Source organism: Manis javanica, chromosome 5 (genome assembly GCF_040802235.1).
Source record: "Manis javanica isolate MJ-LG chromosome 5, MJ_LKY, whole genome shotgun sequence".
NCBI lineage: Eukaryota > Metazoa > Chordata > Mammalia > Pholidota > Manidae > Manis > Manis javanica.
The window spans coordinates 90435267-90454917 of NC_133160.1; the positions used below are offsets into that span (position 1 = coordinate 90435267).

General features: G+C 35.4%; 1 protein-coding gene across 5 annotated transcripts in view; it reads left to right on the plus strand.

Moving 5' to 3' along the window:
* The window catches only part of EMCN (endomucin), a 118459-nt gene that overhangs the window by 24974 nt on the left and 73834 nt on the right, over window positions 1-19651 (plus strand). For all 5 annotated transcript variants that reach the window (XR_012131643.1, XM_073237249.1, XM_073237247.1 and 2 more), the window contains one exon: window positions 13136-13246. Coding sequence is in view for 4 of the 5 variants with exons in the window: in XM_073237249.1 (XP_073093350.1) it covers window positions 13136-13246 (111 nt within the window). In the remaining variant the exon portion in view is untranslated. The remainder of the gene's footprint in view (window positions 1-13135; window positions 13247-19651) is intronic.

The window sequence follows — 19651 nt, forward strand, 5'->3', positions numbered from 1 at the left end:
GCTAAGTTCACTGGACTCCTTTGACCTTGGTTCTTAAAAGAAGGTGGGAAAAGTGCATGCTAATATGAGAAAAAAAAGGCAGGATAAAAAATAGAGTCAGGGCTCACTTTCTGTCATATGGAGAAGCTATCATTTAGTGCATTTCAAGGTATCTTATGATTGATAGCATGAGCTTAAAAGGTTTTCACCTACAACAGCATTTCCAAGGTTTGTAATGGGTCAGCTGATGGTACTCAATATTATTTTAGGCACAATGGTCATGGAATTAAATGACTCAAATTGCCTCAGCTCTCTATTATACTTCTGGTTAACTAAGTGTATGTTTAGTGTTCTCATGTCTTTAAGTGCCCTAACACTCAACTAATTTCTCTTTTCAGCATAGAGAACAGGACTCAAGGGTGGAGCCTCATAGTTAATAGTATCTAGATAGAATGTGACTTTTTCAGAGTATCTGTTTTTATGGTTACTTCAAGTAATGGCCAGTGATCTTAATCTCCTTTTGTAGTGATATAACAATATTTCTTTTTTTTAAACTGCTTTGATTTCTTAAGAAAAAGAGTAAGGAGCTAATAATAGAGTAATGGCTATGGAAAAACTCATAAAAGTGTACAGAACTAGATGAAATTCTGGACACACTTTCCTGGAGATTAAACCTCAGGAGGCTGGTACAGCCAAATGGGGCATTTCCTTTTACCAGCTCTTTTTCTCACTAGGAAATTGTTAAAATGAACAGAAGTTTTGAGGACACTTTGATAGTTGGTAAGTGACTCTAATGAACTTAGCAGATGCATTTTACTTCATCCTTTGTCACCCTGGAGAATATAAAGTGTAATACTTTCAAATGGTACACAAGTCTCACTAAAGATAAGAAAAATGCCAAAGAGCACAGGAAATGCCCCATAGATTATTTCCAGATTTTAAAGTGACTCTAGATCAGAAAAAAAATCATGAATCCAAATTTATCCAGTGTCCAACACCACTGAGGTCATAAAAGAGCATAGATATGTTTACAAATAGGGATAAAAATATAAGGAAAACGATTTACCAACAAATTTAAACTCAGAAATTTTATTTCAATATGAAGTTTCAATAGTAAACCATATGTTCAATATAAATTCAATCCAAGGTTTAACTTCCTATTTTTAGTCAGTAGTAATTCTACTTAAACGATAGCATAATTGCAATATTTTGAAGATTCTGGCTGATCAAGAAAAACTTAAGTTATACTTAGCTTTTAATAAACATTTAATTCGGGCCTACTGTCAAGTATTGCACTAGTACTTGAAGAGACAAATAAATGTCAATGCTATCAGAACTGCTTGAAAAATGATCACTCTTGTATGCCTTACATAATGATTCTAAACTAACAAAAATGTGTAATTATATAGAGTATAGGGCACCACAATTCTTAGGCATTCTGAATAAAATAAACTAATTATCTATTGATAATAATGTGAGACTACATCTACTGATATTCTCTTGTTAATATTTCTGTTACTTTGTCTGGGAAGTAAACTTAATTGCATTGGCATGAATTCCTCATCAAAACCAGAAAAAAATCAGTTTATAGATAAATGTCAACTGTGTTCTAATGGCAGATTTCCCACTCAAAAATATTTTATTGCTTAATACTGGTGATATCTCAGATTTAAATAATTATTGCTGCTGCACTGAAGTGCTTATTTTAAAGTTTCAGAGTCTATTTGTGGGACTATCTATCCTGTCACATTTGTGAGACAAACAATTTATAGACAACACTGTCTGGAATAATTTGCCATAGACCAAATTTAAGATTATTCTTTGCTCAGCAAATACAGTCACAATTGTGACTTAGCAAATTTGAATATGAGTTAGTAAACAGCATTTAATAAAATGTGAAAATCATTTCATGTAACTCGGTTGTCACCTGGATATCTCCACCCTTTAGTATAAAAACAGGTCAGAATGAAGACTTACTCTCTGCTCTGGGGGAAAGGTCAATGCCCCACATTTCTGCAAACCCTTTGTGGAGGAGGGAGGATTAAGTTCTCGTGCTCCCCTTTCTTTCCAGCATGCTGCATCCCTCAAATCTTGTCCTCCATTTAGTTTCTTGTGACATTTTAACTTCACTTTGGCAAAACCAAAATGTAATTCCCCTTTCCTTCATACACACCCAGAAAAATCCTCTTAACTAAAGCCTTGGGTATTTGCAGACCTTTGTGTGGTAGCTGACTTTACTGAAAGAAGAGACATGCAAAAGTAAGGGCGAGTTTAAATACCCTTGACCTGAAAAGTCCTTTAAAGGTTGTACCTTCTTTCTTGGCCTTTTCTTTTTCCTTCCCCGCCACATCCTTTATTGGTTCTCTCACCCTCAGGAGTAGAGAATTGTTTCTGTTTTCTTGGGAAGAGATATTCAGCTCTCTGTAGCTCTTTCTTACACATCTCTTATAATTCTGGACATCCTTTTGAATTTTCAAAATTACCTCTTGCAAGGGTACAGCTGACTCTCTGTTCTTTGATAAGAACAATTCACCATCCCAGTCTTTGTCCCAGCATTTAGGGAAGGGATCTTGGAGTGCTTCATTCTTCCATTTGAAATTGGACAGTATCATGCAATGTGGTACTTACTTCTAAATAATGAAGCAAGCTGGAGTTGGTTGAGAAGTGAAAGTACTCAGTTTGCTTCGCGTTCTCCTTCTCTTTAAATATGGATTTCTTGATTTCTTCCATTGTCAGCAGAGCAAACATTTCCACCCGGGTTTGAGAACACATTTTGGAAACATGTCTGTTGCCTACTATTAAACAAAAAACTGTTGAATGTTCAGTGTAGGCTCTTTCTTTTTCCAAAAGCTGCATCTGTCCCACAACATGAAGAGTTATTTTTAAATGTGTTAGGCTTAATTAACCCACCACAAATGACTCCTTTGATGACCTCTTAATGGAATGTTCCCAATATTTTTAATTTGGAAAGTATACCATATAAAATCCAGTCTATAAAATTGGAAAGTAGACACCAGGACTGCTTCCCTGTTCTTCTATAAATACATGATGGGCTTCTACTGAGTGTCCTGCTCAGAGAAGTTTTTCCATCCCTAATGTGGAGAAAGGGTGGAGAAACAGATTCAGAGAGAGCACTTAGAACTGGTATATAGTGGAAACAAAAGGGCTGTAAACTCCCTGCTCTGTAGGTTTTTGCTCTGTATTTTTAATTAGTAAGTATAAGTCACAGACGTTTGAAGAGTGCCCCTATTAGTAGGGAATGGATGGACAAGATTTCAAATTCTGTTTTGTGGTGCTACATGAAGCCTCCATTTAAATAAACAGAATTGTATTGTTATTGCTATATTAAGATCCCCAAGGAAGTGGTCCCTAACTTTCTGAAGAGAAATACCTCATTTACATAGAAAAAATTGTGAATTCCCCTCCCAGTAAGATAACAATTCCACCCATTAATTGAGGAAACAGATTGCTGCTAAAGATATAGAAATTATTTAAAATTTATATTTTATTAATCACAATAGAATCCCTATTTTAAAATAGCAGCATATATATGTGAATTATTCTTTTCAGTACACAGACAGTATTTAGTGTGAGTTCAGATTCAACGATCCCAACAGAACCATATCCACCACATGGCAGCAGCCACGGGCCCAGGGGGCAGCAATGTGTGAAAGCCCTTTCTTCTTCTACATGAAACCAACTTCCAAGTTTTCTGTTTTCTATTCTGAAATCCTTCTGTTTTGTTACTGTAATTGTAATTTCTTGAAAGAAATGGTGTAAGGATATTAGGCAAAAAGAATAATGAAAATTAATTATAAAATTCAGCAAACTGGTTGTCAAAGTTAGGACATAATTGAGAGAGTCAGGTTATGATTTAGGGAGGAGCTTAAGTATTTTTCAGAAAAACTTCACTAGCTTGAACCTACTGACTGCATTGGACATGGCCCTGTAAGTATTTAATCAAGTATTAAGGAGTAGTATAAGCAAGACACATAAATTTAGCTGACCTAATCTTAGAACTCTAGAATATACTTCATTTCATTGAGTTTTAAATCAGGATAAAATCAATTGTAACCCAGATGTTGGCTATACCTCTCACTCTTTTATATGCATTAATCTTTTGACCTGCACAAAAAACCTGTAGGGTAGGTTTCTATAATACTGCAAACTGAGGTCAAAAGGCTTAAACAATTTGCATAAGACCACATAGCTGGTAAGTGGTGGGCCCTGAATTCAACTGGACTCTGAGCCCCAGACCCTAGACTACACTGCCTTCTGCTCTATTCCTTGATAAGAGATTTTCACGTATTTACTGTCTTTTCTTACATTCAAAGGACACTGGATATATATGTTAAAAAATAATTTGGTGGAATGGAATTAAATAGGCAAAAATAGTTCTTTGGTATGGTCAAGGTAAAAGAATTGGTAATTTTACTGTGAAAGTAAGACCAAGCAATAATATATTTACCATACCACTGCTACTATATCCCAAAAAAAGAAAGAAAATGTTTTTGCAACATTACCCTAAATCTAGGACAAATAATAAATAAAATGTAAAGGACACTAAAAAACTGTGTCTTAGAAATGCCGTTTTGTAAATTTTCTCTGAGTCATTTGATATTATAATAATTGGCTTTCTCACTTTTAAATTTTTAGTAAAATTGTTTCACACTAATGTCCTAAAGATGGACAAAACAAGGTGAAACTTTGAGCTAAGAGATTTTTGATAGAAGAGGTGGTTGGTCAGTGAAAAACAAGAAAATTACCACTGATGATCAATGTTTTTTACTTCCAATACCTTACACACCACTTTACACCTTAATTAGTTACATGTATTTTCATAACAATTAGCCATAATGTAATAGAAAAAAATCATACTCAAGTCATTAGAATGCTAGAGTAGTAGTAGTACTAGCAATACTGCAACCATACACAGCACACAACATTATAGTTCTAAGATTCTAGTTAATGTAGTGGAAAGGAAACTGAAAGTTGGGGTTAAAGCATCCAAGTTTAAATAAGACTTTAATGCTTTCTAACTCTGCATCTTGAGGAGTCACAATCAGTTCCCATGGCCTTAGTTTCTTCATCTGTTAAATTGAGATACAGCAGTGTCTGTTCAACTGTTTCACAAAATTGTTCTTATAGTCAAATGATGTAAGTGAAAGTAACTATTGTTACAAATGTATGCATTCTTGGAATGCCTTTTATTCAAAGGTTTGCCCCTTCAAACAACTTTTTAGGGCAAAAGAAGATTTTCTTTGACTTTTCAGAAGATAGAACTTTTTTTGTCCTTTCATTTTATCCCTTTATAAATTACAGTCTTTATGGATACAAATTAAAAACATTTTAAATCAGCCAGAGTTTTTCTTTACGTTTAGAGAAGACAAAAATAATAGATGAAATGATAAATTTAAGATATCTCAAATTCACCCAAATATCATTTTCAAGCTTCAAATGCAATACTGTAGACTATTTGTAGAAGCTCATTTGTCACTAATTAAATGTAGGTATGAACACACACACACATGCACACAGACACACACACACACACATTGGTGAGAGGGAGTTGATTAACTTACTGGATAAGGGTTCTATTCATTCACACAGGAATTAATTTACCTGTATGAACTTGTTACACATGCTTGTCTATGTTGAAAAGAAAATTCCAAATCAAGGCATTCCAAATGTCTATTTCAAACTTTGTCTTTCACGTTTTCTCTTGTTCTAGTAGACCAACACTGTAAAGGGAAATACATTTAGTACAGTAACACTATCAGATTGCAAATGAATATAAATGTCCCTTGAAAAACAAAATTCCCTTTGGAGATCAGATTTTTCCCAGGTAACAAGTTAACAACTCCCTAGAGCAATTGTGTATTATCACTAAAGTAGAAGCCTTCTCTTGACATATACAAATATAATTTATGTTTTATTATTTGCCATAATGAATTTTTACACTGTAATTTAAGCTTAGAGGTAATATGATTTTTCACTTGAAGAGACATTCAACAGACACTTTTTATTGAGAGGGAACTCCGGCTCAGAGAGGTAGAGTGGCTCATACAAAGCCATATGGTTAGCTGCTGTTAGGACTGTTAGGGCTGTGACTTTCTCCCACCTCCCATCATGTCATTTCATCTGCACAAGTCACTATTCTAAACTAAAATGATCTGCCGGTTAAAGGTGCCTAGTGAGACCTTCCCTGCTTCTGAAGAAGTGCTCAGGAGAGCTGATAGTTACGACCCAAGCTCTCAAGTGGCTCTACTGTACATTCATAGGAAGGTGCCATTAAAAAGGGAACAGGACTGCACTCTCCTCTATTCCCACTGCCTCTGTGTGGAGCCAGTGGAGGGCACAGAGGTGCTGTTCCTCCCGTGACTTGGAGGACACCCACACTGACCCTCTTCTGAAAGTCATGATATGGGCCCAAGAGGCTTGCTTGTAAAGTTTGCTAGTGCCTACAAAAATGTACAAAGCTTAAACATGTTGTAACCTTGGAAAATACTTTTTCAGTGACAGAACCACAGTTCCTTTCTGAAATCAGGGCATAGTACAGCAGAAGAGACCATGAGATATTGTCTAAAGCCCAGGATATGCCCAGGTTGTTCCTTTTTCTCCTACTCCCAGCCCTATAAATATTAATATATACTTGTTTTTTTATACCTCAGTGATTTGGAAATTCTCAAACTTGGCAAAGTATATGAAAAATCCCCTTAAAATAGAGTCCACAGACTCAGATACCTCATTATTATGGAACACAATTTTTAAAGAGTCCCAGTTATCTTGTGGAGGAAGTGTAACTGCATAGCCCCGTGATTTCAAGCCTGACACCTGGGCGAGTGGAGGAGACGTGCCTTGCCCACCTCCATCCATTTGTCAGCCAAGGCACCTCAGGTTCTCAGGTCCATTTTGCAGTTATTGTTGTTTTCTGCTCAAGAAACTCACCAACATAATGCTGCCTTCCTGTTCTCCCCAGAGGGCCCAGGTGGCTGGGACACCTGTCCACGCTCAGAGGCTGCCAATGCTGGCGCTCCCTCCCCACCCCAGATGGCTGGCAACCTGGGGAGGTTCCTCTTTAGGCACAGCTTTCTCCACTTACCTGAATGTTTTCCTCACTGTGAGAGAGATTTCTTCTTACTTATCCCTCAAATTCATTCCACCTAGGAAATTTAAGCATTCTCAAAACTTTTATGTTTTCTCCAGTTTTTTGTTAGCCTTAATTGAAAATGTACTTTAAATTTAAAATCCTTTTCTCAGGAGTTGCCACTAGCTGATGTTTCCATTGAAAATGGAGTTTTCCTGTTTTCCCTCCCAAAAGATTCTGCTTTTATCTAATGTCATCAAAGTTCCCACTCAGGCTGTGTTCTTACATGGCTTGTTTTACTCAGCACTGTTGACTTTCCCTTTCTATCTGAATAACCTTTTATTTCCCCTGTGAATACATTTTTTTCTTTCCTTCTTGTGGTCAATTATCTGATTCCTCTTGAAATCTCTTCCTCTAAGAAAATGATTCTGATTATCCAAGACACAGAGACATCAACTTACTTTGATTTCACTTAACATTGTATATAATCAGCTATGCATATTCCTAATTATATAGCAGAATTTTTATATAGTGCCTGACTGTAATCTTATAGTTGTTTCATATATGTATATTTGAGTGTCAATATTAACTCTAAGTTTCTCTAGGAAAACACTTTAAATTTTTGCTTAGCTTCTACTGAGATAGATGCTTAATGAAAGTTTGCTGAAGTAATAACTCGTTGACTAATGAGTTACTTATACATTTTATGTAGGATACTGTCAAATTTTTGGATCAATGCAAATAGAAGAAATCATCAAGGATTCATCATCACATAATAACTGAGAAAAAATTAACTGTATTTAATTTGGTTGGCAATGAACTAAAGTGGCCTTTTCTTTGTCAAAGAGAAGGATCACCATTAGTATGAAAATGTGTTGAAATGTGAACATTTCATGCAGGGGCTTTTCTGATAGAAATATAGAAAATGGTGTTTTTATTATTATTTTATAATATTATTAATAAATATACTATTATTTAATTATAAAATTTATTATATATTTTACTTATGTATAAATTTATAATATGTTATGTTATATAGTTATGTAATTTAATATTTTTTAATGTACACTTTTAATGTATGAGGGAAAATTGAAATTTTCAATTTAAACTTCACTAATAATCATTTACCAACAAAGAAGATACAGGGTATTAATTGAACAATAATTATAATACTAACAATTACTCACAAAATACTATGAAAAAGACCCTTCAACCATCTATCATACCCTGATGTATGCATTTGCCATCATAGGCAAACTTGAGAAATGGACCTACCTTTATTATAAGTTGTACTAAATCAGGGATAAGCATCTACAAATGATAATTGAACAACTGAAAATTACTTTATTTCAAAGCAAAATCTCTATAAAATTTCTGAAAGCCTGAGTGGATAGGGATATATAGAAGGAAGCACTGCATGAAGACAATATGAATTAGTGTAAATAATACATTATAAGTCACTGACATATAAAATTATCTACTAGATCTTTGTTATTAAATTATTATCTAATAATGGTACTTTGAGCATTTATTAGTAATTAACATTTTATATATACTAGAGTTGTATATTTCTAAAGAAGTCACTCTTCTATTCCCTTAAAGAATTTAAAACTTTTTTCTGAAATCTCATTTAGGTTAAAAATAGCAAAGTAAATATTTTCCCAGAGATAGTTCATAGGAAAACTTCAGCACTGTCTCAGCCACAAGTCCATTCCTCATGCCCAAGTAGTAGAATTAGGGGGAAAAAGATTATTCTATATTACATAATAGAGAGCTGAATTGGGAATCAAAGGAACTTTGTTACTAATCGGTGCTATGATTTTTTCAATCTACCTTAAACTCATACATTTTCTTATTTATAAAATGTAGAGATTCTATTATACTAGGGTATTAAAAATTGTTATTTCTAGTTCTCAGGTTCTAGGATTCTAAGTTACTGTCATTCAGCATTTGTGTTGATCTAGAAGAAGCAAGATCTGCCCTCTGTGGTAGGATTTGCTGTGCATTTTAACATAGTTTGAGGAAAAGATAACTGCCGGACAGAGAGACTCACTACGAGGATGAGTGGAATTCCAATGTTTGGAGGCTATTTGTGAGTCACCTAGAGGTGTAATTACAGAACATGTCTAAGAAGATTGGAGTAGATGACTTGATGCTTTGAAAACTGTAGAAAATATGATACTTGGTTTCCAGCTGTATACTAAATTTTTAACATTCTCATGTTTTTTACAATTAAAATAGTGATTTTATTAAAATCCCAGTAATGCTTCATTCCTTCAGCATATAGGAAACTAGTGTCATGGTCTGGATGTATGGAAATAGAGTGGAATCGGGACAAAATGCCATCTCTTTCTCTTACAATATCCCAAGGGCAGCGCTGGTTTGGCACAGGCATAGTCGTGAAGCAAAGATATTCTTGTTAAATTTATCTTTAATCTCTGTGGAGATAAAGAGAGGAATACTGCTACCTTGCTATATCCTATAAAGAGAAAATACTTCAGAATAAACCATTTTCCTCAATAGTTTTTTATGAGGTTAGATCATACCTAGAAGAAATTAACAGATAGTATGGTAAAAGCATAACTGGTATTTACTTGAATCATGGCCAATAAAACCTTCAACAGTGGTAGTTAGAGGGAATAATTTTTTTCCACCCTATCTTAAGAGAAAGTTTCTATTTGCAGAATTTTTCCAACCTAATAAATCTCTATTTTTATTTTTCAACTATAAATAGTTTTAGGAGATTGGAAGTTTCTTTTAAAGCTTTAAGACTAATATGGAAACATTTCATATGTATGTGTATATATATGCATAGGACAGAAAGAATGCTACTTTTTAAGTAAAAAAACAGTGCAATAGTTTGTCTGTTTCCTCATCCTAGGTTCATAGGGTCAAACATCTGTGCCTTTGGTCACTTCCACTCTTTAACAGCCCACCCTGTCAAAGACATAGAGCAGGTAGAGGCGGGACTGTGTGTCTGTATGGAGCCACCTCCCCATGGCTGGATGTGTGATGGTTAAACATGTTTTCTCTAGAGTCAGAGGGTGTCTGGATGAAAATTCCAACTGTATTTCTTTCCAGTCTGTACTGTGGACAAGCTGCTTGCCTTTTTTGAACCTAAGTGTCCCCTCAACTAGAAAACGGTGATTGTAAGAGTATGGATATAGTGTCTTTGTTAGGACTGGATGAGACAATCCCCAGAAAGTGCCCATGTGGAACCTGGCCCACAGCGACACACAATACTTTGAGGGGTGTTCACCAGTCTTTACCAAAAGAGGGAATACTCTCTGGTGAACAACCTAAAGAACCAATAATGGAGACATGAGTGAGTGCTGATGAGTTATAAGGTTTTACTCAGGGGAAATCAGTGTGCAAGGATGTGCTGAAGGACGGTAAAGAGGAAGAGCCTTCCAGTACATCTCAATCTTACCACATCTGTGGTTAGAAATTTGCCTACTTGTAGTTTGCCTCAAGTCATTTTATGTGTGTGAACTCACTGATCTCACGTGATGGCTTCAAGAGGGCAGAGGACACTGTAAACATGAAAATGAGGGCTTTCAGTTTGGTTTAACTAGTTTCTTCTCATTCTCTACCCCACCCATCTCCCCATTGTTTTTCCTACAGAATTTCCATGGTCACTTTCCATAGCCCCCTACTGACTTGATAAAATCCCAAGTCTCTGGTTTGGTGTTCATAGTACTTTAAAATTTGGCCTCCAGAACTACACCAGCAACGTCTGCTATGTCCTTTCACAGCATACAGCAATACAGCCAAATAGAACTGTTTGCAGTCACCTCAATCTCACTTCATGCTCATCATGCCCTTTCCTCTTCATGTGTACGTACTACTTAACTCTTCAAGCTCTAGCTCCTATGTCAACCCTTTTATTAAGTAGTCCTTGCATGCCAGCAAGGTGGCCATCTTTTGTCTTACATACTTTTGTCCACTTTTTTTTTTTTTGGTCCAGTAGCTTTCAAACTTTTAGCTGCAGTCACAGTAAGAAATGTATTTTACATTGATACACATTTCATTCAAACACACACACACACACACACACACAAATAAGACCTTCATGAAACAATACCTATCCTCATTATTTGCAATATCACTCTAATATTGTCTCTTTTATTTTAGCAAAAGCTCTGACTGCAATCCACTAAATAAATTTTAATTACTCTTTAATTGTATCATAACCTGCAGTTTGAAAAACACTTGTCTACATACAGAATATCCTTTATCATTTTCTGTGTAGGCACCATGTTTCCTACCAGATTGAGAGCTACTCAAGGGGGACACTTTGTGGTACAGTATAAAGTCTTTTATTTTATCTAATCATGGCTTTCATATTAGTTACCCAGTAGATGGTGCGCTGTGGGGAGAGAATAAGAGAGGGAGGAAAGAAATAGCTAAAACATCTCTGGAGATGTTTACTATACTCAAAATTAAAGTAGTTCCTATTTAGCAAGTCAACAGATGGAGATACTTCATGTCACATACAGGTGAATTTTCCAGTCAGAGTGGTATGGGCTTTGAATAACTTCTTCAACTTTAGTTTAAACTTAGAAATTACTGCTGTATCACAGGCAATAGGACAGAAAAGAAAGGTAGCAAGAACAAAATGACTAATGGAGAAAAGATCACCTCATACATGCTGTTTTCCTTCTTCCTGCTCAGTATGGGCTGGGGTGGGGGTTGGAGTCAGGGGGAGACCAGGGTGCGAAGTTTATCTCCAGAGGTGAAAAAAGCTTTTAAGTTTATTTCTGTAAAGCCTGTGAAAAGGCAGGTCTGTGGTTCCTCTACGTGCTGAACACATCTATCCGTGCTGAATACATCAAGCAAGTTCTGCGTGTTGTCTATAAGCAAAGTCAGTGCTAAGTGAGAGCACTTCTGAGCACCTCAAGTCCATAAAATGAAACAGGAAGTGCACACTATCCCATGGCATCTGAAATATTTTTTTTACTAAAAACGTGGAAGATTATTGGTATTTTTCAGATTCAAAGAGAAAAATTTTGGATGAAATTTAAACTTGAGAAGTCATACTAATAACATGCATTGACTGGAATGACGCATCCAGTTTGGGATTTGAACATAAGTTATTGTTACTTAAAGACCATTCTCTTAACTAACACTGTCCTATACTCTATTTACTCTCTACAGATGAAGTACTCACAGAAAAATAATGCCTTTCATGGACATGAATACTTTTTCCAAGTTGTTTGTAGACATCAGCTTGCTGGGTTTTGATCCTCAACATAACAATGAGTGTACAGAGAAAAGACCAACAGATCAAAAAGATTAAAAAATTTTAAAGGATTAAAAAGATTGTATAAATGCTAATGAATTGCAATATTATGTATGATATCTTTCAATAGAGCACTGAGAATTAAGTCTTACATACTTCACTCTGAAAAATAATGTTTCAGTGAAAGCTTCAAGAATTTATTGGTAAATATTGACATTCTATTGCAAAAAATTATTAAAAATATATAATATACATGACAAAATATTGCCTTCATTTCTGTGCTTTTGATTTTTACAATTTATAGAACTTTTGAATTGTTGAATTCCTTTAAAATGCATTGTCTTTCTTTGAAAAAAAGTAAAGAGAATGCTTTGTATAAAGAAGAGGGCTTTCAATACTGACATTTTCTACTTCATAACATTAATGTACTATAAAAATATTTATAAAACATCCACTTCCCAGAGTGTTTATTTAATTATTTCATCTGACAGTGTTGGGTTAATTGGGTTAAAATTATTAAATTTCAAATTGACACATTTATTCCTGACTACTTTTGTTAGATATTCTGTTGTAGAACTGCAGACTATTCCTGCCAGCCATGTAGAAAATTCACCCCATTAGTGAGAAGCAGATGGAGTTAATGAATGAATACTGAATTCAAAGCTGAATTCATTACAATTAGAAAATCAATTCCAAATTCACATCCTATTGCCGGGGTTAACAGCAGTATATATACAATTTACGTTGTTTAAATATACTAGTCTGTTGTCTGGCAAAATAAATCTAAATTTTAATGCAACTATTTTAACACAATTTATTTTTTTCAGCAAACCTTTCTTCAGCAACAGTTAATGCAGCAAACACATCTGAATTGACACCAAAGACAACATCCTTCCCAAGTCCTGTTATGACACCAGTAGTTGGAATATCTCCTAAAGGTAGGATTAATTATTAGTGAAATATACTGTAACAAATAAAATTAATAACACCTATGTAATTTGATCACAGAAAAATGATTTGAGGTCTTTATCTACATTCTGAATTTGTTATTTCACCAGTTTGAAACTCATGTTTTATTTTGGATTGGATACAGAACCCTGAGATCACAGTGGACTTGTTTGACGATATCTGTTTGGACCGCTTCCTGTTTGAAAATGATTCTATCGTGCATGTTACATACACAAAGTTAACTTTTAGAGAAGAAAATAATTACCATTTCCTAAGTCATAAAAATCCTTCTAGATATTCCACTTCTCCACTTAAGTAGCATAACTAACAAGGTGAAGTTATATTAATAACAGACCAATTATGTTATTATGTTGGACTCCTAATAGATTTAATTTGTAGGTTTCATCAGCAGCATCACCATTATTGTTACTGGGCTGAATGACAACAGCATCATGGTTTATGGCTCTAGATATTAAAGGGGATTACCTTACTACCCATAAAAAGAAAAATGAGCCATATCATTCAATTAGAGCCCAAGAGGCTATCAAGCCAATGCATCTTGCAACACACATAAAATGTATCATATTATTCAAGTCCAGTAATCAATGGAGAGGAAAAATAGAATTGTTTCTTGATCACCTATGTGCAGAAACTCTGATTAGAATGTTAAGATCACGAAAGACCTGAAGATTGTATACCTAATGAACAAGGTATGAACTGAAGTCCCCACCGCTATCTTTCTTACCTCTCTATTTCTCATTTAACTTAAATTCTAAGACCAAGTTCAAATACATGCAGAAGACGAAGGAGGGCTAGCTAGTTAATTCACTGGACTTGAACATGGTGGTAATTCTCAGAGGAAAAAGGTATTATGAATATAGTTCATTATTTCTGATATTGTTTAATTCTAAGGCAAAACCGAACCAGTTCTAGAACTTTACCAAACAGGGGAAAGCATTATACAATGAGGGCAGCACAAGGGATTTTATTCCCAGAATGTGGTATGACCTTACTGCCAACCAACAGAAACTCTAGATGACACAATCAGGAAGCCAGGGACCATGAGGCCTCCAGCCAACTCTTGCACACTGTATTCTTTACTAAAAAAAAATTTTGTTTTCAGCCCTATGTTTCCAGTTTTAAGGAGAGGTATTCTAGCATTTTTACAAAATATAACAATTTGCTGCTTGCTCACTCTCTCTCTCTTTCTCTCGTACTCTGTTTTTGGTGGAGTTACCAGCTAAGTCCTTGGCATAGAATTGCACTAATTTGGTAAAAGCAAATTATTTTTGCAATCAATAATATGCCTTCCAAAGTACCAACATTGAGAAGGTAGAAGCATGCAGACGCAAAGGGTTAATTTTTATGCTAACTACTTAGGACTTAATGCTTTCTCAGTGGCAAGATTCTAACCCCTGCCTGTAATGTTGTATGGTGAATAACGCTGTCCAAATAATAACACGCAGACCCTAACCACTAGGTCAAGTGGGCATGAAAGGGCAGAGGTGAGGGTTCAGTGAAGGAATTCAGGCAGAATGGTTACTTGTGATACCAGAAATGCATTTGCTTTTCTATTTAGAAGGCAAACTCCATACCTACTCATAGATAGCATTAACTGGGGAGACTTTTCTAGTTCGACCATTGGTGGCTCCTGCAGTGCAGCTTTGAAGTACCCTTCTTTGAAGAATTGAACTTGATAGAACACTTGAAAACATGTGCACATACACACACACACATATGCAGCCCTCTTAATTCCTTCTCAGGGGCACTTTTACTGCTTTATATTACCCAATTAACAAAAACTAAATTCTAATCTATATTCTTCAAAAATTCTCCAGTTTAGTTTTAGATTATTCACATTCAATTGTACTATTTGTAACAGGCCAGAGCAATTTTTCATTTTATTATTTTTTTATTATAAGTGTTCAGATGTACCCACACATGGAGAGTACTGTAATTAGTCATCATATGCCCATCTCCCAGAATCAATAATTATCAAAGTTTTACCACATTTGCTTCATTTTCCCTTTTATTTCTCCTTCTTCCCTCCCTCCCTCCCTCCCTCCCTCCCTCCCTCCCTCCCTTCCTTCCTTCCTTCCTTCCTTCCTTCCTTCCTTCCTTCCTTCCTTCCTTCCTTCCTTCCTTCCTTCCTTCCTTCCTTCCTTCCTTTCTCTTTTCTTTTCCTTTCTCCTCTCTCTCTCTATTCAGTTGTCAATGCATTTAAAGGGAATCCAGATTTTATACCATTTTACATTTTACTAAATATTCATCTCAAAATCTATGGACAATTTATTACAAAACTGTAGTCATTATCAAATGCCCCACATTAATAATAATGCCTTAGTATTACTAGCATCCATTTAGAGGAGTTTATGGGTTAAAATCTAGTAACCATGACAATAGCAGTGGGAGAGGGATTAAGGGAAGGGAGTGAATCTATTCTGGAGTTTTTCAGAAAAACCAGCTGAGAGAGTCATGGGGGAGAAGAGACAAAGAAAGAAAGGCAGACTTTGAGGTCCACAACTGACTCTTACCCTTTCTGAGACACAGGGTCAGGTGTGGTGGTAGGGATGGGTGGAGCCATCACACAGCTGGGGGTCCGTTATGCTGGTGGGAAAATGAGAGCAGAACTGCAGAGAAGAAAGGCAGAGAAAAGAACCTCTTTTTGTCTGGCCTACCTGACCACCATTTGTGTATTAAAGGCATAGGTGAGTTGGATATATACATTTGATATTATGCTCCTAAAGGCAATAGAATTAATGCACAGATAAGGAAAATGATAGAAAATTTGTCTCAAATTCTCATTTCCTAAGCATTGTGTCAGTATATATGGCTTCCTGACTTCAGCCTTGTGAGTTATTTAAATTTAGGGGTGTTTTATACATTCTCCAAAATAACTACTCATATGTTACACAATAAAACCATAAAAAATATCTCTAATGAAATGACTCCTTCTTCCCCCTTCAAGGTCACCATGGTCATTTTGCACACCAAACACAGGTTTACAGAAAAATACACACACACACACAGTTTCTTTATTTTTATTTTAAGGCTTCCAAATCTGATTATTGTTTAAACAATAAAATCAGTCAAAAAATAGTTAATTTAATAGTGCTTGTCTGTCTAACGCACATAAATTTTCTTCTGTTGACAATGGCAGAAATTCTATCATCAGAAAAATGGAAAACTTTCAACTGAGACAGGAATTCTTTTGCAGAGACATAGTCACAGTGGCAGAGGTGATGGGTAGAGCTTTGCCCAGAGCAGGGCTTGCTTTCCGAGGTTTACCCAGTCAGAGAGGGGACTTGAGTTCCTCCTAGGTGCATATGAAGGGCACTGCCCATTCCGAGATCCAAGTGGCCAGAGTTAAAGTCAGTATTTGGCAAACAGTGAATGTCATCACCACAAAAGTAAACCTAAAAGTTCACTCTTAAAATGTCATTATTATTCAGCTTGATTTTTAAAACATTTAATTTTTTAATGAGCTGAATTATAATACAGGAATAAAAATTTCTCAGCACTGATACTTCATTTTGAATACTAAGTAGACATTCAATTTCAAGTAAGATCAGCAGAGGAGTCAAAAAATTTTGGCTATCTTTTCCTTTAAGAGTGCCAGGTATGATGACATTGAAAATGCACACTTTCTTTCCAGAAACAAGATAAAACTATAAAGAATAAACTTCTAAAAACATTCTTGTTAATTTTCTTATATGACTAGTGGGGAAAAAATAGGTTTGGGTTCCTTGTCTTCCTTTCTCCATTGTTTTTATATAACTTAAGTTTGAATTACAACTGAACTACCTGAGATATGTTTGTACATGATCTTTTGGTTTTTCCTTTGCATAGAATTTTTAAGTGATAAAGTTGACATTTTCCTTTTAGTTTATCCTCACAAGATATAAAATATTTACAAATTGGATAACTTTTTGAACCCCTTGGGTCCTAAGTGGAATTAAACACATTTCTAAAAGGTTATTTGGGAAAATCTTTTTTTATTTATTTTATTTTTCATTAAGATATCATTGATATATACTCTTATGAAGGTTTCACATGAAAAACATTGTGTTTACTACATTCACCCATATTATCAAGTCCCCTCTACAGCCCACTGAAGTCACTGCCAATCAGTGTAGTAAAAGGCCACAAAGCCATTACTTATTTTCTCTGTGCTACACTGTCTTCCCTGTGAACCCCCCTACACACTATGTGTACTAATCAAAACACTCCTCAATCCCCTTCTCCCTCCCTCCACACCCATCCTACCTCACCCTTCCCCTTTGGTAACCGCTAGTCCCTTCTTGGAGTGTGTGAGTCTGCTGCTGTTTTGTTCCTTCAGTTTTGCTTTGTTGTTATACTCCATAAATGAGGGTAATAATTTGATACTTGTCTTTCTCTGCCTGGCTTATTTCACTGAGCATAATACCCTCTAGTGCCATCCATGTTGTTGCAAATGGTATGGTTTGTTTTTTTTCCTTATGGCTGAATAGTATTCCATTGTGTATATGTATCACATCTTCTTTATCAATTCATCTACTGATGGACACTTAGGTTGCTTCCATATCTTGGCTATTGTAAATAGTGCTGTGATAAACATAGGGGTGCATATATCTTTTTGAAACTGAGAAGCTGTTTTCTTTGGGTAAACTCCTAGGAGTAGAATTCCTGGGTCAAATGGTATTTCTATTTTTAGTTTTTTGAGGAACCTTCCATATTGCTTTCTACAATGGTTGAACTAGTTTACATTCCCACCAGCAGTGTAGGAGGGTTCCCCTTTGTCTGCATCCTTGTCAGCATTTGTTCCTAGTCTTTTGAATGTTGGCCATCCTAACTGGTGTGAGGTGATGTATCATTTGATTTTAATTTGCATTTCTCTGATGATTATCAATGTGGAGCATCTTTTCATGTGCCTGTTGGCCATATAAATTTATTCTTTGGAGAACTGTCTATTCATATCCTCTGCCCATTTTAATAGGGTTATTTGCTTTTTGGGCATTGAGGCATCTGAGTTCTTTATATGTTTTCGATGTTAACCCATGTTAGATACATTGTTTACAAATATATTCTCCCATACTGTAGGATGCCTTTTTGTTCTACTGATGGTGTCTTTTGCTGTACAGAAAATTTTTAGTTTGATGTGATCCCATTTGTTGGTTTTTGCTTTTGTTCCCTTGCCTGAGGAGATGCATTCAGGAAAAAGTTGTTATGTTTATGTCCAAGAGAATTTTGCCTATGTTTTCTTCTAAGAGTTTTACGGTCTCATGACTTACATTCAGGTCTTTGATCCATTTACTTTTGTGTATGGAGTTAGACAATAATCTAGTTTAATTCTCTTACATGTAGCTGTTGAGTTTTGCCAACACTGGTTGTTGAAGAGGCTGTCATTTCCCCATTGTATGTGCATGGTTCCTTTATCATATATTAATTGACCATATGTGCCTGGGTTTGTATCTGGGCTCTCTATTCTGTTCCATTGATCTATGGGTCTGTTCTTGTGCCAGTACCAAATTATCTTGATTACTGTGGCTTTGTAGTAGATCTTGAAGTTGGGGGCATAATCCCCCCAGCTTTATTCTTCCTTCTCAGGACTGCCTTGGCTATTCGGTGTCATTTGTAGTTCCATACGAATTTTAGAACTCCTTGCTCCAGTTCATGAAAGAATGCCATTGGTGTTTTGATAGAGATTGCATTGAATCTGTAGATTGCTTTAGGCAGCATGGCCATTTTGACAATATTATTCCTCCTATCCATGAGCACAGGATGTATTTCCATTTATTGGTATCTTCTTTAATTTCTTTCATGATTGTCTTATTGTTTTCAGGGTATAGGTTTTTCATTTCCTTGGTTCAGTTTATTCCTAAGTATTTTATTCTTTTTGATGCTATTGTGAATGAAATTGTTTTCTTGATCTCATTCTGTTATTTCATCATTAGTATATAGGAATATCACAGATTTCTGTGCATTGATTATGTATCCTGCAATAACTTTGCTGAATTCAGTTATTAGTTTTAGTAGTTTTGGAGTGGATTCTTTAGGAATTTTATATACAATATCATGTCATCTGCAAACAGGGACACTTCCTTACCAATCTGGATGCCTTTTATTTCTTTGTGTTGTCTGATTGCTGTGGCAAAGACCTCCATAACTATGTTGAATAAAATTGGGGAGAGTGGGCATCCTTGTCTTGTTCCCGATCTTTAAGGAAAGGTTTTCAGCTTCTCACTGTTTAGTATGATGTTGGCTGTGGGTTTGCCATATATAGCCTTTATTACATTGAGGTACTTGCCCTCTATACCCATTTTGTTGAGAGATTTTATCATGAGTGGATGTTGAATTTTGTTGAATGCTTTTTCAGCAACTATGGAGATGATCATGTGGTTTTTGTCCTTTTCATT